Raw genomic sequence first — 19,384 nt, forward strand, 5'->3', positions numbered from 1 at the left:
TTTCTGTTTGAATATAAACACACTATTGTAGTTGATTACTGCATATGCTCCCTTATTTGCTATAATAAAGATTTTGGTTGCATAAGTAAGATTCTTATATTAATCATAAAGTCAGGTCATGGTCCTAATGAGTTTAATGGGAGGCTTGCCATTGCCTTCCAGGGCAGCTATAGATTTCATGGTTATAAGAGATCATTTCAATCATCTTAGCTTAATTTAGGCAAGAAAGTTTGACTTAACTACTGCATCCAGTCTATAACTTCTGCTTGAGATACAGCATTACTAGATACCCATTCAAAGACATCCAATTTAAAGACATCTATTGATGGAGATGCCCTTCAATGGGACATGTCAGGTAAGTTGTCCCAATGATTAATTACCCTTACTGTTACTTGTTAAAAACTGCTGTTAAAAACTTATGCCTGCCTTCCTGTCTGAATTTATTTGGCCTCCATTTCCAGCTGCTGGATCTTGTTATGCCCATTTGCTAGAATAAATTTCCATCTACTCCCAGAATTTTTTCTGTTGTAGGTTATTGGAGAGTATAATCAATTCACCTTTTAAGCATTTCTTTGACAAGCTGCATAGTTCTACAACTGTACGTCTCTTACTAGAATACAGGTTTTCCAGACTTAATATTAAATTTTTTTTTAAAGGTTTTCTAATTTTTCAGAATTGTTTTCAGTGTTGATACCAAAACTAGACAGTGTCCCAGTCATGAGTTTATCAGCATACAGAGGTAATGCAACCTACTTCTACTTGTAATGATACTGCTTACACATCCAGTACGTCCATACTCTTCATAGATAGAGAACACAGTGACAGCTCATGATCAGCTGATTACCCACCATGACCACAGGTCTTTTTCAAGGTTACTGGTTTACAGAATACTGTTCCTCAGTATGTGTGACCTACATTCATTTTAATTATGGATGGTTGTATTAAAATGCCTGCTTTTCAAGTTTACAGTAGGATTCTGTATAATGGACCTATCCTCTTCACTTTATATTTTGACCAATTCTTGTCATCTGCAAACAATTACAATACAATAAATTACAATTACAATAAATGTTCTGTCACATAACTGATAAAAATATTGAATATTACAGAAACAACAAACCTTACTAGGACTACACCAAACAGTCCTTACAGGAGGATGATTCCCTACTTAAAACTACTTTTGAGTTCTTTCAGCCAGTTTTTTAAACCACTGAAGATGTGCAGAGCTGTGGTTCTGGTCCCTGTTTAACTCATGTCATTGAGCCAGATCCTCAGCTGGTGTAAACCTTCATGGTATTACAATACATCAGCATCCAAGTATATATCTTTAGCACCAGACTCTGATTGAAATACAGTAATAGCCATTCTAGAGTCCATATTGCCCAGAAGCAACCTATACAATTTATTGTATTCCATGGGGTCAGCAACGTTTTTGGGCAGTATAAGAAAGGGCCTGATCCTTGTTGTGGCAGCGCAGTCCCAGCCCCTTCCCCACCATCCACCCCAAGGTGCATGTGCTCACCACAGAGCTTGGGATGCTTGCAGCAGGCAGCAGAAAGGCTGCAAGCAGCTAACCTGGGGTCTGTGGAGCCCTGGCCTGGCTCATTGCTGGTAGCAGGTGCACACGCACCTCAAGGCAGAGCGTGGGGAAGGAGCCAGGGCTGCAATGCCACAACAAGGATTGGCCCTCTTGTGGACCCCCTCGCCATCCATCCCAAGGCACGCGTGCCAAGCAAAATGCCTTTGGGTGCCACACTCTGGCATACAACACCTGTTGTAGTCCATTCTCTAAATCTCTTATCACCTGTATCTTTTACATGTTTATCTCCTTGGAATGAGCAAAGACATGATGTCAGACATATAATTTTACTTTAATAACAAATACAAAAATCTAGATGTTTAATAAGTCAATTTCACTGTACCAGTTACTTTATAATTCAATATATTTTTTATAAAATCCAATGTACATTATTTTAACTCTGTTTAAATATTAATATAACCATAACTTTCAATAGGATTCAGGTCTGGAGTGACATAGTCATTGGTTAGTATATAATTCATTTTGTTATCCCTGCTATTTGGTAATGTGTCTTGCTTAGATCTGGAAACATTCTTCAATATACAACTCGTTATCCCATCAAAGCAAAAATAAAACACAATATCATTACAATTTTATCTCCTATACAGATCAAATCCTTTGCTAGACTGTCCAGTTTGGCCATGATGGATCATCTCCTATATCACAGTTCATCATCATCAGATAAGGCATCAAGATAATCTGTATCAACATATAACAGAAATCCAGAAAACAGACTGTCTGCCCAAGTGGGATCTGCAAAGAGACCATTTTGGTCAGTGTAGAAGATTTCAAGCCATACTTCATCTTCTGGCTGAAGATATATCACCGTGGATCCAGAAGCTACATCATGGTTTCCTGTGTTAGCATCAAACGTCTTTATCCGGTACTTCCCATTATGAACCAACCCAATTGCAAGATGCTTATTTGCTAAGGTAATATCATAAGAGAAATAATAGATACCAGGGATGGCACATACAAACTTCCCTGTGGAAGGACTGTAATGCTCACCCTCATTGAAAAGCACTTTATTGAATACAATTGGTAATCTTTCCTGTGGATAGCTTGTGGTGATGCCAACAGAAAAGGCTGATTTCAGCACTATCCTTCCACACTTACAGACCCCTGGTGCACCTGGTTCTCCTCGGTCTCCTTTATTTCCCTTAGGTCCAGCTGGTCCAACTGGACCTACACCGCCTTTGGCACCAACCAATCCTGTAGGTCCTTTTTTACCAATCTCTCCATGATCTCCTTTCTCTCCAGTTGCTCCTAGAGGCCCAGTCTTGCCTCTAAAACCTTCAAAAACATTTTAAGGTAGTTAATGATCACATAGACAATTTCTTTGTTGGTTGGTAAAACAAATGATTGTGTGGGCTAAACACCAAATATACAATGTGAAATTTCAGGAGGTCTTAAAACACAATATATTTAGAGTGGAATTCAATATTATATCATGGCCACAGATTTAAAGATGCATAAAATTAATCACATACCAAATAGGGTGAAATGCATTCTTTATACTAAAGAGTACATCCTGCTATTTTTTTAAATGCAAATCTTCCATTGATGCAAATGGAAGATCTGTGTGTAGAACAATGACTGCAAATAGCTAGAAAAACTTAAAAATTCCATTAGCAAATGTTTTGGTAGTATTGAAGTGATGTTGTAGCTGTGACAGTCCAGGAAATATGCAAGAGGCAAGGATTTTTGTGGGTGATATCTTTAATTGGACCAACTGACTTCTTGAGATAGACTAAGACAAGCTTTCAGATACCACAGTACCTTTCTTTGAGTACTCTCTCGAGATTTGAGTAAAGGTACTGCCATGCTGAAGAGCTTGTATAAGTCTATCTCAACCATGCAATCAGCGCAATAAAAGATACCATCCACATTCTTGCCATTAGTAAATGTTGTGACTTCTGGTGGAAAAGACACTTTTTACTGGTAATTCTTTAAATCTGCCAGATACAAAACAGCATAAGCATTTGAAACTAAGTATTAAAAATAAATAAAATCTCTGTTAAATCTGATCTGTTAAAGTATGCTTTTCTTATATCTCTGTGACATATTACTGTAATTGCTGCATATGTTGGATATCCCTAAAGCAAATGGTAATTTTAAGTAAAACACTAGTGGCAACATTCAGGTGAGATTTTTTTAAACCAAAGAAACTGTAGTGCTAGAAGTGGGCAGAAGTAGAGCATAAGTGCAATAATAAGAAATATTTTATCCTATAAATGTTGATATGTCCTTTGGCTGATTAGGGATATTTCAGGCACAAACAAGATAGGAAAGTTTCAGAAAAGGATGTTTCTATAAGGAGGGACAAAAATGTACATGGTTTCAGTCTCGTGACTGCAAAACATTATTTTTACACACTTGATCTACTGTCCTGTTTCTGACCACTCTTGGCTTCTTTTATGTATTGTCTAACGTGTTCACCGTTGCAAATATATAATCACACAAATAACTATATACAGGTGAATGACTCCCAAACTGCCCTGACACATGCCAAGATTTGGAAATAGTCAGGTCAGACATATAGAACCCCAAACTGCGTGCTGCTGAGATAACATGAGGAAAAATTATTACAATGTGGCTTTAAAATTAATATAAGGTAATTCAGAATACACAACAGAATAATGCACAAATAATAACTGAATAGTTATTTTAATGTATTTAGATTTCTTTAAAGTTTAGCCTTAATCCTGAATTTTTTATGTTTGTAGTGTTAGTTTGGGAATAATTACAAGTTCCCTTCACTGTTTTTTTACCCTTAGGTCAGTCATAGTTACGAAACTTTAACATAGTAATAATAATAATGAGGTTTGTGATGATGATGATGATGATGATGTGGATCACAATGAGCTTATGAAAATGTTCAGGTTAGCTGAAATAAATGGCATTCAACCCAGTGAGGCAAAAAATCCTTTACAGTTCTATGGCCATTGTCTTTTACTCCTGATCTTTTGTACTTTTTAGTTCCATACATCATTACACTATTTTACATTCACACAGAACTCTTCATGCCAAAGTATTTTATATATAGGGCACATCTACACATTGCCCTATGGTGACATAGTGATGCGCTACGTCGCTGTACAGCATGCTACAACAATGTAGTGATCGCATGTGTCTACACCTGATTACCAGCTACATCGCTGTAGCTGCACACTCCGTGGTATAGTGCACCGCTATGGCGATGTAACGGTCAAATCTAACCATGCGCTGTGCGCCCGGCACAGTAGCCACCTGTACTGTGTCGTGCTTTACTTTAAAAGTACTAAAGCACAGTGCCATAGCAATGTCGCCGCATGGTGACATGTAGATGTGCCCATACAGTCATTCCACAGATGACTGAAATACAGACATCATTGTGTTGAAAGATTATTGCTGTTTAACATGTGTGCATATTTTGCACAAGTGCCATTACACACTGATTGTTCCTTAATTTTAAGATATTTTTTATCAAATATATGCGCATTATTTTTTTATCCACTGGGTAATAGCACAAATGAAAAATACTATCATTTCTTACATACCACACCCCCCGCCCCATGTAAGACATGCACTTTGTTTTTAGGAAGGCAGAATAAAGAAAAACAATTTTCCCAGAGTTATTGAAAAAGATGAGAGTCAGATAAAGATTAGGCTCTGTCTCTGCTTCAATTCAGCTGTGAAAGAGTTAAAACAGTGGCTGCTGCTGAAGACTAGACTTTGCCCCTTCCTCCATGTGGTCACTAGCAGGAGAGAAGGAAAAGAAGCAGGAGCCATTTTACAGCATCTCCATATTCCTATTCTGGGCAGAAAATCAGCTTTCCCACTTCAGATGTGCACCCCAGTATGGGAGGGATGGTGTTTGGGGAAAAGGTCTGTGCAGTACATGAAAAAATATGGTAATTATTTGACTATTGCTGACACATGTTTTGGTTTTCCATTATATTTTTGCTAGTATTTTATACTCAGTGAGGTATTACTGTACATAACAAAAGAAAATACAATGAGAAGGTCCCATGCTATTGCTTTATTTCATTAGGTTACAAGAATAGTCAATACCTGCATTCCCTTTTTCACCCTTTTCTCCCTTCCTGCCATCTCTACCATCTCTTCCTGGAAGACCAATACGTCCATGAGGCCCTGGTAATCCATTAGCTCCGGGGGGACCTGCAGGGCCTGGCAAGCCAGGTATGCTACATATGTATCTGGTGTAGGAATTTTCGCCTTTGAACTGGTTGTGAAGAGGTTGTCCACTTGTGTAGATGGCAAAACTTGTGAAATAAAGCAACACAAACATCTTTGGTTCTGGAAAAAAAATACATATGTAGAGACCATCAATACATTCCTTTTCATTCAAGCCCTTAAATTGTTTTGATTTAGATAATAGGTGTGTGTGCTTGTGGTTGGGGAGGAGCTGCACTTTTAAAACATGAAATGGGTTTTCTAATGTAAAGTGGCACATTGAACTGGGGTTTCTGCAGTGGCCTATAAGTTTCTGAAGAATTTAATGTCTGATCTTCACTAGAAACTTTTGCCAGTAGAGTGATGTTGCTTAGTGGAGTGATTTCTTTGCAGTATTTTTATACTGGTACCCCTCTGACTGTAGATGCAATTATAATGACAATATGCAGTTATAATGACAGTTATAATGACAATTATAACATGGTCCTTTTCTGTGTATAGTTTATTTTGTTATGGGATCCTGTGTTTATGCTACTGTCCAAATAAGTGTTTTGCTGTGTAAGCTGTGTCTTTGCTAGAGATATTATTATACCTTTTCTACAGTGATCCAGAGATGGCTGTCAAAAACAAGCTCCACCCACATACTGCTGCTCCATATATACTGTAACTCAGAAAAAACATGTCTTTTGTTTGCTGTCATGGCAGTGATGTGTATATCCAACGCAGCTCACAGGAGCATAGTTGAGACACAGATCTAGAGTGAATCTTTGGGCCCTCTCCAAAAAGTGACCACACATTTTTTGGTAGATGCATGTGCAGAGAGGGAGATAGTAGATGGAGCTTCTTTCTTGGCAATTGTCTTAGGTTGCCATACAGGAAGTAGAAACATATAAAAAAAGGTTTGTGACAATAGCTATACTGGCAAATGTTTGTATTGTAGAAAAGGTCAAAGCTTTAATTTCATTTTCAGGTTTTCAGGACTTCAAAGAAAACCTTTGAATCTTAAAGGATCATAGGAAAGTAGGGCTGGAAAGGGCCTCACAAAGCCATCTGAAAAGTGTAAAGTGCTCCATCTGGGGAGGAAAAATCCACAACAAACTTATAGGCTCGGTGGTTCTACTCTATTTAGCATGACATCCGAAAGGGACTTGGGGGGTCATAACTGACCATAAAATGAATGAGCTACCAGTGTGATGCTACATTTAGCAGAGCAAACCATATGCTGGCATGCATCAACTGATGCATCTCAAGCAAAACTAAGGAAGTTATTCTCCCAGTCTACTCAGCATTGGTGAGGCCACAGCTGGAGTACTGCACCCAATTCTGGGTGCCTCACTTCAAGAAGGATGTGGAGAAACTTGAGATAGTCGAGAGAAGAGCCAATTGTATGATTAGAGGCCTGAAGAGCAAGCCATATGAGGAAAGGCTGATGGATATGGGCATTGGCGATGCATAGGGTAGGCACAGAGGGGGGCATGTGCCCCCCTGAGATTGGCCCCCAAAAGTGGGGGTGCCAGGAGAAGCGCCGGCATGCCCCCACTGCAGCAAGAGAAGCACCGGTGTGCCCCCCTGCACCAAGAGAAGTGCTGTCAATGAAATCAGAAGTTTCACTGCTGGCAGATCTGGGTTCAGTGATTGGCCACTGGGGGACCCTCCACCCTCCTGTCCCCTGGTCAGCGGCAATTGGCTGCTGAGGGTTGCCTGGTGGGACAGGAGTGGCTGTAAGGGGAAATGTGAAGGCCGCATAACAGGGTGCCCCAGAATTCTGCCTGATATCCTTCCCAAGGTGAAGGCTGGAGTAACAGGCATGATAGTCTAAGGACAGGAACCCAAACTGGAGTTGGCACTGAAGGACCTGCTGCAGTGGTTTAAGGTGTTGGGCACAGCGGCTGCAATGCCCAAGGTTCTGGATTCTACTCTCAAAGGAGCAGAAGCCTTGGAGCCAGAGACAGACAGAGAGAGAAAGTGGAGGCCCCAGGACTAAGGGCTATCAGATTCATCCCACCCTCTGCTTTTCAAACTGTTGAAAGCAAAACTCATGTCACTTGTGTGTGTTAAGGCAGATTTGGATGAAAATAGCTGAAATGATAGCCTGTAATAGGGGGCCTTCCTGGTGCCGGTTAGATCTCCACCTGCCCACTTGTTTCTTGGGCCAGCCGCCTACTCCTCTTTTGCTCAGGGAGAAACAGCTCACAAAAGGGACAGAAAGGCTACAGACAGAGGCTTATATGCTGTTTCTATGTCCCTGCACCAGAGCACTGTGATTGGAAGGGGGCTCAGGAAAAGATCACAGTCAATGGCCAGCTACAGGTGTCAGTCTTTCCTCCCCTGCTCTCCCCCCTCTTCTCAGTTTCTGTTCCCCTGAAAGACTGCCTTCCAAATCTCCGAATCTTTTTCAGAATCTTTTCTGAATTGATTTAGAGCCTGTGAACTGGGCCAAACCTTATCCAAATTGAAATGGCGACTGAAGCTTCGCACACCCCTACTTCCTATGTTATTATGTTAATTGCCAACCTAATTTTTTTTTTGCTGAAGCTTGAGGTTGTTGTTTTTAGTCCTATTCCCTATGGCCACAGAGAAAAACCCATCCCTTGTTTTCTCTTCTCCATACTAAATAACTAGTTCTTTCAGCCTTTTCTCATAAGTCTTGCTTCCTACGCCCCTAATTATTTTTGTTGCTTTGTGCTGGACTCTTTCCAATCTGTCCACATCCTTCTTGAAGTGTGGGGCCCAAAACTGGATACAAGACTCCAGTTGAGGCCTCACCAGTGCCGAATAGAGTGAAAGAATCACTTTCTTTCATTTGCAAGTTGATACTCCTGTTAATACAGCCCATTATGCCATTAGTTTTTTTTCCCCCAACAAGAGCACACCATTGGCTATATTTGGATTATTGTCTGTAACCTGTATGTTAGCACTAGAATGAAATGTTCTCTCACTGAGTCTACAGAAATAATATCTGTAAGATACCCATAACTGCAATTTAAAAAAAGACCTTTTACTATAATAACAGCACAGTTAACTATATCAGTGAGACCACTTAGGTAGAATCAGGGTTAAGCCCAAAGCTTGAAAAGACTGCTAATATTCTTTTTTTCCTATCTGGCTTTGATTATAGTTCAAATTGATTTACTTGCTTTTTAAGGAATATTATATTGTACTGATTGTCTGTATTCAAGTTTAGGAAGATGTTTTCCCCATTTATTTTTTTATTTTATAATTTACTGTGTGCCAACAGAAGAAACATTTTAACAGCCACTTGCTGCCAACAACTTGCAGTACCTTAGGTATAATGTTGTCCTAAATTAGTGTCACACCTCTCAGTCATGGGTGAACTGTGATTCTGCGAATTGAGTTGTGTTTCTCTTTTTGATTCTCCAGATCATTAGAGTGTTTGTGTGTTTTTGTTGTTGAAACTATCCATCCTTCAATGCCAATTTACTGGCTGTAACAAAGTCAGATTCCACCTGTTTCTGGGGAAAAAAAAGAAAATGTAATGAGGGAAACAAAGAAATCTACTTGCAAAAAACCGTTTAAATGCTATTTATGACCTTGTGGCAATAAAACATACTCTGGCAAGCTGTACATAGAATCAGGCTGTTTTCCTGGTAGAAATCTATATTTTACGTACCTGTCTCCATAGATATCCTGAGTGTCCTATTGTCATACAAACTGATCACCTATTGACTGGTATGAACATCAAAGACATTGAAGTCACCCACAGCTTACAGTTTACAAACATGGACTTTTCAGTTCCGCAGAGAGGAAAGGATTTTACTGGGTCACCAAACACAAATTATAATAAGGATCTTTTTTCCCCCAAATATATGATAAAACGTAGTGTTGACACAGTGTGCCTTTGTGTACTGGTTTGCTAATCTAGTGAGGAGGGCTTTTAATTAGGTTTCCAAGGAGGTGGAGACAAAACACCAAAGTTAAGTAAAGAGCCAGGGGACCCAGATATATACTTAGTAGAGAGAGGCAATAGTGGTAGTCCTAGGAGTGGGAGCACCAGGAGACAAGGGGACAATCAGTTAGATACCTGAAATGTTTATATACTAATGCAAGAAACATCGGAAATAAACAGGAAGTACTAGAGGTCCTAGAAATGATGAAGTAATTGGGATTACAGAGACATGGTGGGATAGTTCACATGACTGGGGTACTATTGTGTATAGGTATTACTTCCTAAGTTCAGGAAGGACAGTCAGGGGAATAAAGGAGGACTTGCCCTATATAAAAAGGAGATGCACATATGTTCTGAGATGCAATATGAGTTGGGAAATAGCTCTGTTTAAAGACTTTTGGTAAAGGTCAGAGGGGAGACCAGCAGGGAGAATGTTACAGTGGTCATCTGCTATGGATCACAAAACCAGGAGGAAGAAATGGAGAAAGCTTTCTTTAAACAACTGATGGAAGGCACGAAATTGCAGGACCTGTAAAGACATGGGGGACTTTACTTATTGAGACATCTGCTTGGAGGGAAACAGTAGTGCACAGGCAGTCCAGCAAATTCTCAGAGTGTGTTGGGGATAACTTTTTGGAGAGATTAACTAGGAGGGAAGGTGTCCTTGTTCTGGTGCTCACAAACAGGGATGGATCTGGTTGAGAATATGAAAGCAAAATATAACTTGGGTGACAGTGACCATGAAATGATTGAGTTCAAGATCCTAAGGAAAGGCTTAGAGAAACAGAATAAAGACACTGGACTTCAAGGCTAGGGACAGACATTACACATAAACTGGTTTAAGTGATCAGAATCCTGTAACAGAACAGATGTTCAGTGCATACAAACCAGTTTGAAAATGGCTGAGACCAGTTTGAGATAAACCTGGTTGAATGTAGTATCAGACTTAACTGATTTTGCTCAAACTGGTTTATGCAATGTCTGTCCCAGACCCCTTACTAGTTAAAAATAATTCAGCCTCCTCCAGCATCTTGGCATGCTCTCTGGGCTGTGCAGGGCTCTTTGCTCCACACCAGAGCTGGCCCCTGCCCTCTGTTCCCTGGCTGCAGCTCTGGCAGAGACTTGCAGGCACAGCAACGTCTGCCTGGTTTCCCCCTGCTTTCCCCCTCTCCTCCCCTCCCCACTCCATGCTAAGCAGGGATCCCCCATCCTCTCTGCCTTACACAGACACCTCAGCATTAGCTAGCAGACCACATGCTGGCTACGGTCCGTGCTCTGGCAGACAGAAGTGTCACCTTATGACTTTTTGGAGCTAATCAAAGCTCAGCTGTTAATGTCCCTCTATTCCTTCTTTGTTTAAAAAGAGTTTGAACTAATGAGATAAGCTGTTTGTTTTCTGATGGGGTGATAAATACTGATAACAGAGCTGATAAATGCCTTGTAATCATTCAAGGAGGGGGAGGAACCCCTCCCTAATCCTTCCAGGGCTTGGCCATGTCCCCCTTAGCTCAGCCCTATGGAAGGGAAGGGAGGACTGCTCTAGTGCCCCTCAGCTTTTAGGCTGAGCCACTGCAGGCATGTGCCTGCATGTCTTGGATGTCTGTATAGTTACAAAGTGATTCAGCCTAGCCAGGTTAGACTAACCTGAAAAGATTGAATCAATTCAGGCTCAGGCTTTTTGACTGGACCCTAGCCCAAAAAAACAGACTTTAATAAACTCAGGGAACTGGTGGGCAGGATCCTCTGGGAAGCAATTCTGACAGGAAAAGGAGACCTGGCTATACTTTAAGAAGTGCATATTAAGAGCACAGGAGTAGGTCATAGTTTAAGTGATCAAGGCTTATAATTATGGAAGGAATTCCTTATGGCTGGGTTATTTGGGTTATGAAAGTAATTATTAAATCAGCAAGAAACTGAGTTCCACTTAGTTTCTGACATCTAGTATCTTTATTCAAAGGTGTGTTTATTTGTCAGTCAATTAAATTAGGAAATGATGTTTTTTATCTGACCTAAGTAATTTCTCTTCCATCAAGGAAAAAAAAACCCATCAGGGGTTGACTGTTCCCTCATATTTTGGAAGAAGCTCTCAGTGTTAATAATATTGGGAGATACATATCCACAATTACAGATAATATTCTTGTGAGAGGCAAGGATTTCTTAGGGTGATATCTTTTATTGGACCAACTGTACACACTAACTGTATGTACAATTAGTCCAATAAAATATATCACCCTAAGAAATCCTTGCCTCTCACATAATTTCTGGATAATCACAATTACAACATCAATCTTACACGATGATAATCTTCTAAATTCAACAAGAAGCATTTCAATATATGCTGTGCTTGTTATGTTAAGGTTCTAAAGCCAGTTTCACTATGTGGAGCTAGAGGCAAGAACAAGCATCCACTCCAGCACTCAGTGCTCTGAAATATATTAGGCACATTTTCATCAGATGTGAAGCACAATGGTTTTTGGCACAGTTTTTGCAACCAAAAGGGGCAGATTCATGTTTTCCATCACCATTAATATCCCAGTAGCATCATCATCATTGGATTTGTGTACAAGGCCAGGAGATCATCTGATTCTTGCAATATTATAAACATATAAAAAAAAAACTGTCCTGGCCCTAAAATTGTGTTACAAGCTATTAAAATTACAGAGCTGGCCTTAAAAGATACTCTTTGGATCATATTCCTACTCCACTACCCTAGCAATGCAGTAGATTTTCATTTAGGGGCTGAAACGTTAGAGTGTTTCCATTAGCGTCAATTAACTTTACATCAAGCCCTTAGAAATCGCGCTATATACTGCACTGTCAATTTACTTGGCATATCTTATTCCAGCTTTTTAGGATCAAGGCCTAATGGATTTATAGCAAATTCCCCTAGTGTCAGTCAGTATGGCAGATAATGTCTTCCTCCCTTTTCCAGTTGCTGAGATCAATGCTAAAATGCACTTATTTACGACTGTTTTAAAACAACAATTTCCATAAGAGATTTCCTCATAGTCCCTAGTGTTAAAAACCAGGACATATTAGTCACAGGTTATCCTGGCTGTATTGCTATTTTTGCTTTTCCTGGCATGTTTCACATTCACTTCCAAAATACACATTCATGCTTGAGGAAGAAAAAGACTTCACAGCCTTCTCTTGTTTCTTCTGTGTGCAGAAAAACAGATGATAAGTATTACCATCCATGGCCTGATGTAATCTGAAGTTTTGCAAGCCTCAATTTGACAATGCTATTGAAGTTTCTGAGATGCCTCAGAAACTTTGACTGTTAATTAAATAAACAGTCCAATCAGTGCAGTATTCTTCAAGTTATTTATTTTTATACCGATTCAAATACAGGTCTTGATTATGGACTGTTTCCATGTATTTTACACTGTCCATAAATTTTCAATATGCCACAGGAGTTATGCATGGGCAACTCAGACCTGCATTACAGAATATGTTGGAGCAGACACCGGAGGCTTGATCAAGATATATAAGTTCTGTATCTGGCCAGTGTCAAAGACTCATATGCTTTATTTTTGGTACACAGAGAGGGACAGATAATATGGGTCAGTAGCTTACAGAAGATTTTCAATTTCTTTACTTTCTATTTGCATGGGAAGGGGAGGGATGATCTGAAACTTTTTAAGATTCAACTTTAGTTTTCCCCAGAATGATACATAACCCCCAAGGTAATCTACCACTGCAGGCAATGGATAGGGATATTAGCTGAATGTTTCAGCACATCATTACTGGCAATCCCTCGAAGTTGAGAAGAATGTGGAGAAGTCTGGTCTGAGAGAGTCCAGAGAAGAGCCATTCATAAGTTAGAGGCCTGAAGAGCGAGCCATATGAGGAAAGGCTGATAGATATGGGACCGTTCAGCCTAGAAAAGAAAAGACTTCATGGGGATTTGGTGACAGCTTACAAATATGTCAGGGGAGAGCATCAGGGGCTAAGTGAACAACTATTCACCAAAGCACCCCAAGGGAAAACCAGGAGCAACAGTCACAAACTCCTAGAAGAAGGTTTCAGACTCTATATAAGGAAAAATTTCTTCACAGTTTTTGTGACCAGACCCTGGAATAGGCAGGGGGCGGTGCAGGCACCTACACTGGAGATCTTCAAAAGGAGACTGGACATACACCTTGCTGCGGTTATTTGACCCCAGCAGTCTTTTCTGCCCAGAGCAGGGGAGCTGGACCTGATCATCTCACAAGGTCCCTTCCAGCCCTAAATTTCTACGAATCTGTGAGTATGATTGTCTTCCATAATTGTTTTATCTGTGGGTCTGAAGATGGATGTCAGGGCCTATTTGGGATCAAGAGACTCTGTTGCAGCTCAGGTACATATTTCTGTGAGGGGCAGGTGGCTCTGGATTCTTGGTTCAGTCTGCAACACACTGGTTCTGCCGCTCCCATTTTTCCATCTTGTGTTGTCATTGTAAGGTTTCAAAGCACTGAGATCTTTGCAGCAGACTCTTTCTCCATTTGGGGCAGTCCTGGGCTATAGTCTCCCATGAGTTGATGTAGATGTTGCAGTTTTTCAAGTTGGTCTTGAGGACATCCTTGAAGCACTTTCTCTGCTCTCCCCTGGAGTATATTCCTTGACTGAACTGGGAGAATAAAACTTGCTTTGGGGGTCTGGAGTTGGCCATTGGAATGATGTGGCCAGTCCAGCAAAGTTGATGTTGGATAATCGTTGCCTCAATGCTCGTGGTGTTTGCTTGCAAGATGATGCTTATGTTGGTGCGTCTGTCTAACCACTGGATTCAAAGGACCTTCTGCAGGTAGTGTTGGTGATACTTCTCCAGCGACTTGGTGTCTCCTGTACTCTGTCTATGTCTCAGCTCTATAAGTAAGGTGGGGATCACGACTGCTTGATAAACCACGAGCTTGGTTTTGGATCTGATGTTGTCATCTTTGAACACTCATTTCCTCAGGCATCCAAAGGCTGCACTTGCACATTTGAGGCGATGCTGGATTTCTTTGTCAATGTCACCCTTCTGTGAGAGATGGCTTCCCAGATACGGGAAATACTCAACATTCTCCAGAGTCTCACTGTGAATCTGAATTATAGGAGTTGGGGTCTGCTCATTAAGAGCTTGTTGATGGAGGACCTTAGTTTTCTGAATGTTGAGCATCAGTCCCATTTTCTTATATGTCTCAGTAAAGATGTCAACAACTGCCTGAAGATCTGTTCTTAATAAGCACACATTACAGCATCAGAGTACTGGTGCTCAATGACTGAGGTTGGGATGGTCTTCGTTTTGGCTCAGAGTCGACTGAGATTAAACAGCTTACCATCCATTTGGTAGTTTAGCTCCACTCCAGCTGGAAGCTTGTTGGTGGTCAGATATAGCATCAGGGAATATTGAGAAGAGTGCTGGAGCAATGATGCAGCCTTGCTTAATTTCCATCTTAACTTCAAAGGGACCTATGATAGATGTGTTATGGAGAATCACCACTTGCATACTGTCATGGAGCAGGCAAAGAATGGTGATGAATTTTTGTGGGCATCCATACTTCAGAAGGATCCTCTACAGTGTTTCTTGATTGACAGAGTCAAAGGCTTTTTTGACGTCAAAGAAGGCCATGTAGAGGGGCATGACTGCCTGCTGAGGCTGGGGGGGTGCGGTGGTGGCGGCGGAGGTGTGGTGGGGGCGAGTGGGGAGCTTCCGCAGGCAACCGCAACAGTATCAGCAGCAGGGATGGGCTGAGTGGGCAGCTCCTGGAGGCGGTTGCAGCGATGTTGGCGGCGGGGGTGGGATGGGTATGAGCGCCAACAAGCGATTGGTGACCACCCACAGATGCCACTGGCAGCATCAGCAGTGGTCAGCAACGGTCAGCAACTGCCCTCAAATGCTGCTGGTGGTGTCAGCAGTGAGGGATGGGGTAGCGAGCGGCGGCTGCCTGCAGGCACTGCCGGCAGTGTCGGCAACGGCCAATCTCAGGGGGTGCACGTGCACCTGCGTACACCCCCTACACATCGCCAATGTAGAGGGATTTAGGTTGTTCCTGACATTTTTCCTGCAACTGGTGAGCAGTGAAGATCATGTTAGATGTGCCTCTTGATGCCCTAAACCTACACTGAGATTCCAGGAAGAGCTCTTCAGCAAATGGAAGGAGACAGTTCAGGAGGGTTCTCACAAAGATCTTTCCTGTGGTAGACAGCAAGGTGATTCCTCTGTAATTTCCAATCAGACTTGTCTCCTTTCTTGAAGATTGTCATGATTATAATATCGTCCCTGAGGTCATCTGGGATTTCCTCATCAGTCCAGATCCTTAAGAAGGGGGCATGGAGCTGCTATGTGAGCTCCTCTCTCCCCTGCTTGAAGATTTTGGTGGGGATTCCAATAGCTCCACAATAACACAGTTAACAGCTATGGATACACTGACAATATAGGACCTAAAATCAATACGATGCTGCGGCTAGTAAAGCGACCAAAACACTGGTTTGCATCCATAGATGCTTCTCAAGCAAATCCCAGGATGTCATTCTCTCCTTGTTCTCGGCCTTGGTGAGGCTGCAGCTGGAGTACTGAGTCCAGTTTTGGGCTCCATAATTCAAAAAGGATGTGGAGAAGCTTGAGAGAGTCCACAGAAGAGCCACGCGCATGATCAGAGGTCAGGGAAGCAGACCCTACGATGACAGGCTGAGAGCCCTGGGGCTCTTTAGCCTGGAAAAGTGCAGGCTCAGGGGTGATCTGATGGCCACCTACAAGTTTATCAGGGGTGATCACCAGTATCTGGGGGAATGTTTGTTCACCAGAGCGCCCCAAGGGATGACGACTAGGTCGAACGGTCATAAACTACTACAAGACCGTTTCAGGCTGGACATAAGGAAGAATTGCTTTACTGTCCGAGCCCCCAAGGTCTGGAACAGTCTGCCACTGGAGGTGGATCAAGCGCCTACACTGAACACTTTCAAGAGCAAACTGGATGCTTATCTTGCTGGGATCCTATGACCCCAGCTGACTTCCTGCCCTTTGGGCAGGGGGCTGGACTCGATGATCTTCCGAGGTCCCTTCCAGCCCTAATGTCTATGAAATCTATGAAAGACCACTCTTCCCAGGAATTCAGTGTGTTTGGTGTTTTGGGAAGTCAAGGCAAGGCTCATGTTCTTTTCAGTCTTGGCTTCAAACCTTTCCTAGTCCTAACGGGTCCTATTGTTTAACAAACATTTTGCTAAAAGCTGCCCTACAGGCTGTTCTCGGTCTATGTAAGTGAGGCATTCTGACTATGTTAGCCTGGAGAGCGCAAATATATTTGTAATATTTGGGCTGGCAGATGTCTACAACTATTTTACTGCCAACACACACATAATTGAAAAAGAAATCAAACCATGGCAGACGGCATTGGTGGTTGTGCTTTTGTTCCTGATAGAAAGCTGAGAAACTCAGACAGTCACTCACAGTTTGCAGGGAGAGGTGCCTTGCAAATTTCAAGTTTTATGAAAAGAATGGTCAGTATCTAACTTTTGAAAACTTAGCATACAGTCTGCCTGACCAAATATAATACTTTTATCATAGTCAGGAAGCAATAGAATAGTGGGGGTTGGGGATCAGATTGAAGAAATACAGTTAGGGAAAAGGGGAGGGAAGATGCAGGGGACTAGAGATAGAGGACAGGAAATATAAAATGGCAGATCCTGAAAGACAATGGAAGACATAGGATAGCAAAACCAAAGGCCAGAACGTTACCTTAGAAGGAGCAGAAATAACATTCATATATTCCATACCCACTGGGGGCTGATTCTCCTCCACGTTGTATCTTGTGCTAAGTAAAGAATGTGTAAAATGCTACCATCATAATTCCATTTTCTATGCATAGGTGTGGGAAGAAGCTGGGGATTTCCCTGTTGTGTCTGGCAGAATTTATCCTGTTTTCCAGATATTACTCAACTTCTGTCCACACCAGGGTTGAATGTATCGCTAGGCTCTCAATCCTGGGGAAGGGATACACCCAAGTCCTCTAAAAGGGATTTTTCTCCCACTGGCAAATAATTCTGTTTCTGAAGCTGTGCAAATGAGATCACTCAGGCACTATATATGTGCTAAAAATATCCTTGAAAAGCAAACTTCTGATTATAGCTAAGTTCCCGTGTAGTTTCAATAAAGATTGAATGGGATGCGAACTGATTAAAACTGTTAAGCATTCAGCTAAGAGTTAAACTATTGAGGATATTAACCCATGAGCAATTTGTTGTATGGTAGAAAAGGCCAGTGCTTTGCCCACATCATCTGCCTTGTGGCAGCTGCTGAAGGGTGCACTCTGGAGACTAGACAGTAAATGAATGTCACCTACAAATGAAGGGAAGTGATTCAAACTTCAAGAAAGATATGGAGAGATAGGAAGGAGTCCAGTAGAAAGCAATAAAAATGATTAGAGGCCTGAGAAACATGCTTACGAGGAAAGGCTGAAAGAACTAGGATTGTTTAGTCTGGAAAGAATATTGAGGGGGGATTTGATAGCAATCTTCAAATACCTGAAGGACAACTATAAAGAGGATAAACTTTTCTCTAGAGCTAGGGACAGACATTACACAAAAAACAGTTTAAGTGATCAGAAACTGGTTTAAACCTGTAACAGAACAGATGTTCAATGCACATAAACCGGTTTGAAAATGGCTGGAACCGGTTTCAGATACTACATTCAACCAGGTTTATCTGACTTAACTGATTTGGCTCAAACTGGTTTATGCAATGTCTGTCCCAGACCTCCTGCTGGCTAAGATAAACCAGACTCCCCCAGCATCTTGGCATTATCTCTGGGCTGGGCGATGCTCTCTGCTCCACACCAGAGCTGTCCCCTCCCCTCTGTTCCCTAGCCGCAGCTCCAGCACAGACTTGCAGGCACAGCAACGTCTGGTTTCCTCTCGCTTTTCCCCTGCTTTCCCCCTCCCCTCCCCACTCCCTGCTAAGCAGGGATCCCCTGTCTCCTCTGCCTTAAACAGATATTAAGCATTAGCTAACAGACCACATGGTGGCTACGGTCCATGCTGTGGCAGACAGCAATGTTGGCTTAGGACAGGCTTGTCCAACATATGGCCCGTGGGCTGCCATGCAGCCCTCCAAGCTGTTTTCTGAGGCCCAAGGTGCTGCAATGGGAAACAAAAGTAAACGGTGTATTTTTGTTTTGGGGGGTGATGTGATACCGCTTCCTGTGTGGTCTTTGAATATGGCTCCCCGGCCCCCTGGGGAATACTGCTGAAGGGCTGGGGAAGGGACAAGGTTCCCACACGCACCGCATCGGCGCGGTGCAGCCAGGTCCCTCGTGGGGCCAGACCCCTCCCTGGCCGGAGCCGGTGCTGGCTGTGGCTGCTGAACAGCCCTGCCCCAAGAAGCTGGTACCTGCCCGGGTGGCCGCAGCCAGTGCCACGGGGTCGGGGCAGGCACAGGACGGAGCCTTCATGGGAGAACTTTGCTGCCGGGTGGTGGAGGAGCGGATCTGCTCGCGGGCCCAGGACACGCCGGTCACTGGCGGGGAGGATGCACATCTGGGAGCACCAATGCTCCTGCCCCCACCTCCCCACCCCAACATGAGCCTGTGCCCATACCCTGCGCTGCCAGAGCAGCCCCGTGAGGGAGGCCAAGCAGCAGCCACTGGCACTGCCAGCCCGTGCCTGCCTCCTCAGCCGCCCACTTAAAGCCAGCCCCTCTGTCCTGCCCTGCCCTGCCCTGCCCCACCCCACAGCAAGGCGGTGCCTGCTCCCCCGGCCAGTCCCCC

General features: G+C 42.6%; 1 protein-coding gene across 2 annotated transcripts in view; it reads right to left on the bottom strand.

Annotated features, from left to right (window-relative positions):
• Window positions 1-1,881: 1,881 nt before the first annotated feature.
• Window positions 1,882-19,384, bottom strand: part of C1QTNF7 (C1q and TNF related 7) — a 97,526-nt gene continuing 80,023 nt past the window's right edge. For both annotated transcript variants that reach the window (XM_006016763.2, XM_006016764.3), the window contains exons 2-4: window positions 9,038-9,228; window positions 5,633-5,878; window positions 1,882-2,872 (exon numbers count right to left, since the gene is read on the bottom strand). In XM_006016763.2, coding sequence (XP_006016825.1) covers window positions 2,241-2,872; window positions 5,633-5,870 — 870 coding nt within the window. In that variant the 5' untranslated portion in view covers window positions 5,871-5,878; window positions 9,038-9,228 and the 3' untranslated portion in view covers window positions 1,882-2,240. The remainder of the gene's footprint in view (window positions 2,873-5,632; window positions 5,879-9,037; window positions 9,229-19,384) is intronic.

The sequence above is a fragment of the Alligator sinensis genome, unplaced genomic scaffold, assembly GCF_000455745.1.
Source record: "Alligator sinensis unplaced genomic scaffold, ASM45574v1 scaffold104_1, whole genome shotgun sequence".
In the NCBI taxonomy this organism is placed as follows: Eukaryota; Metazoa; Chordata; order Crocodylia; family Alligatoridae; genus Alligator; species Alligator sinensis.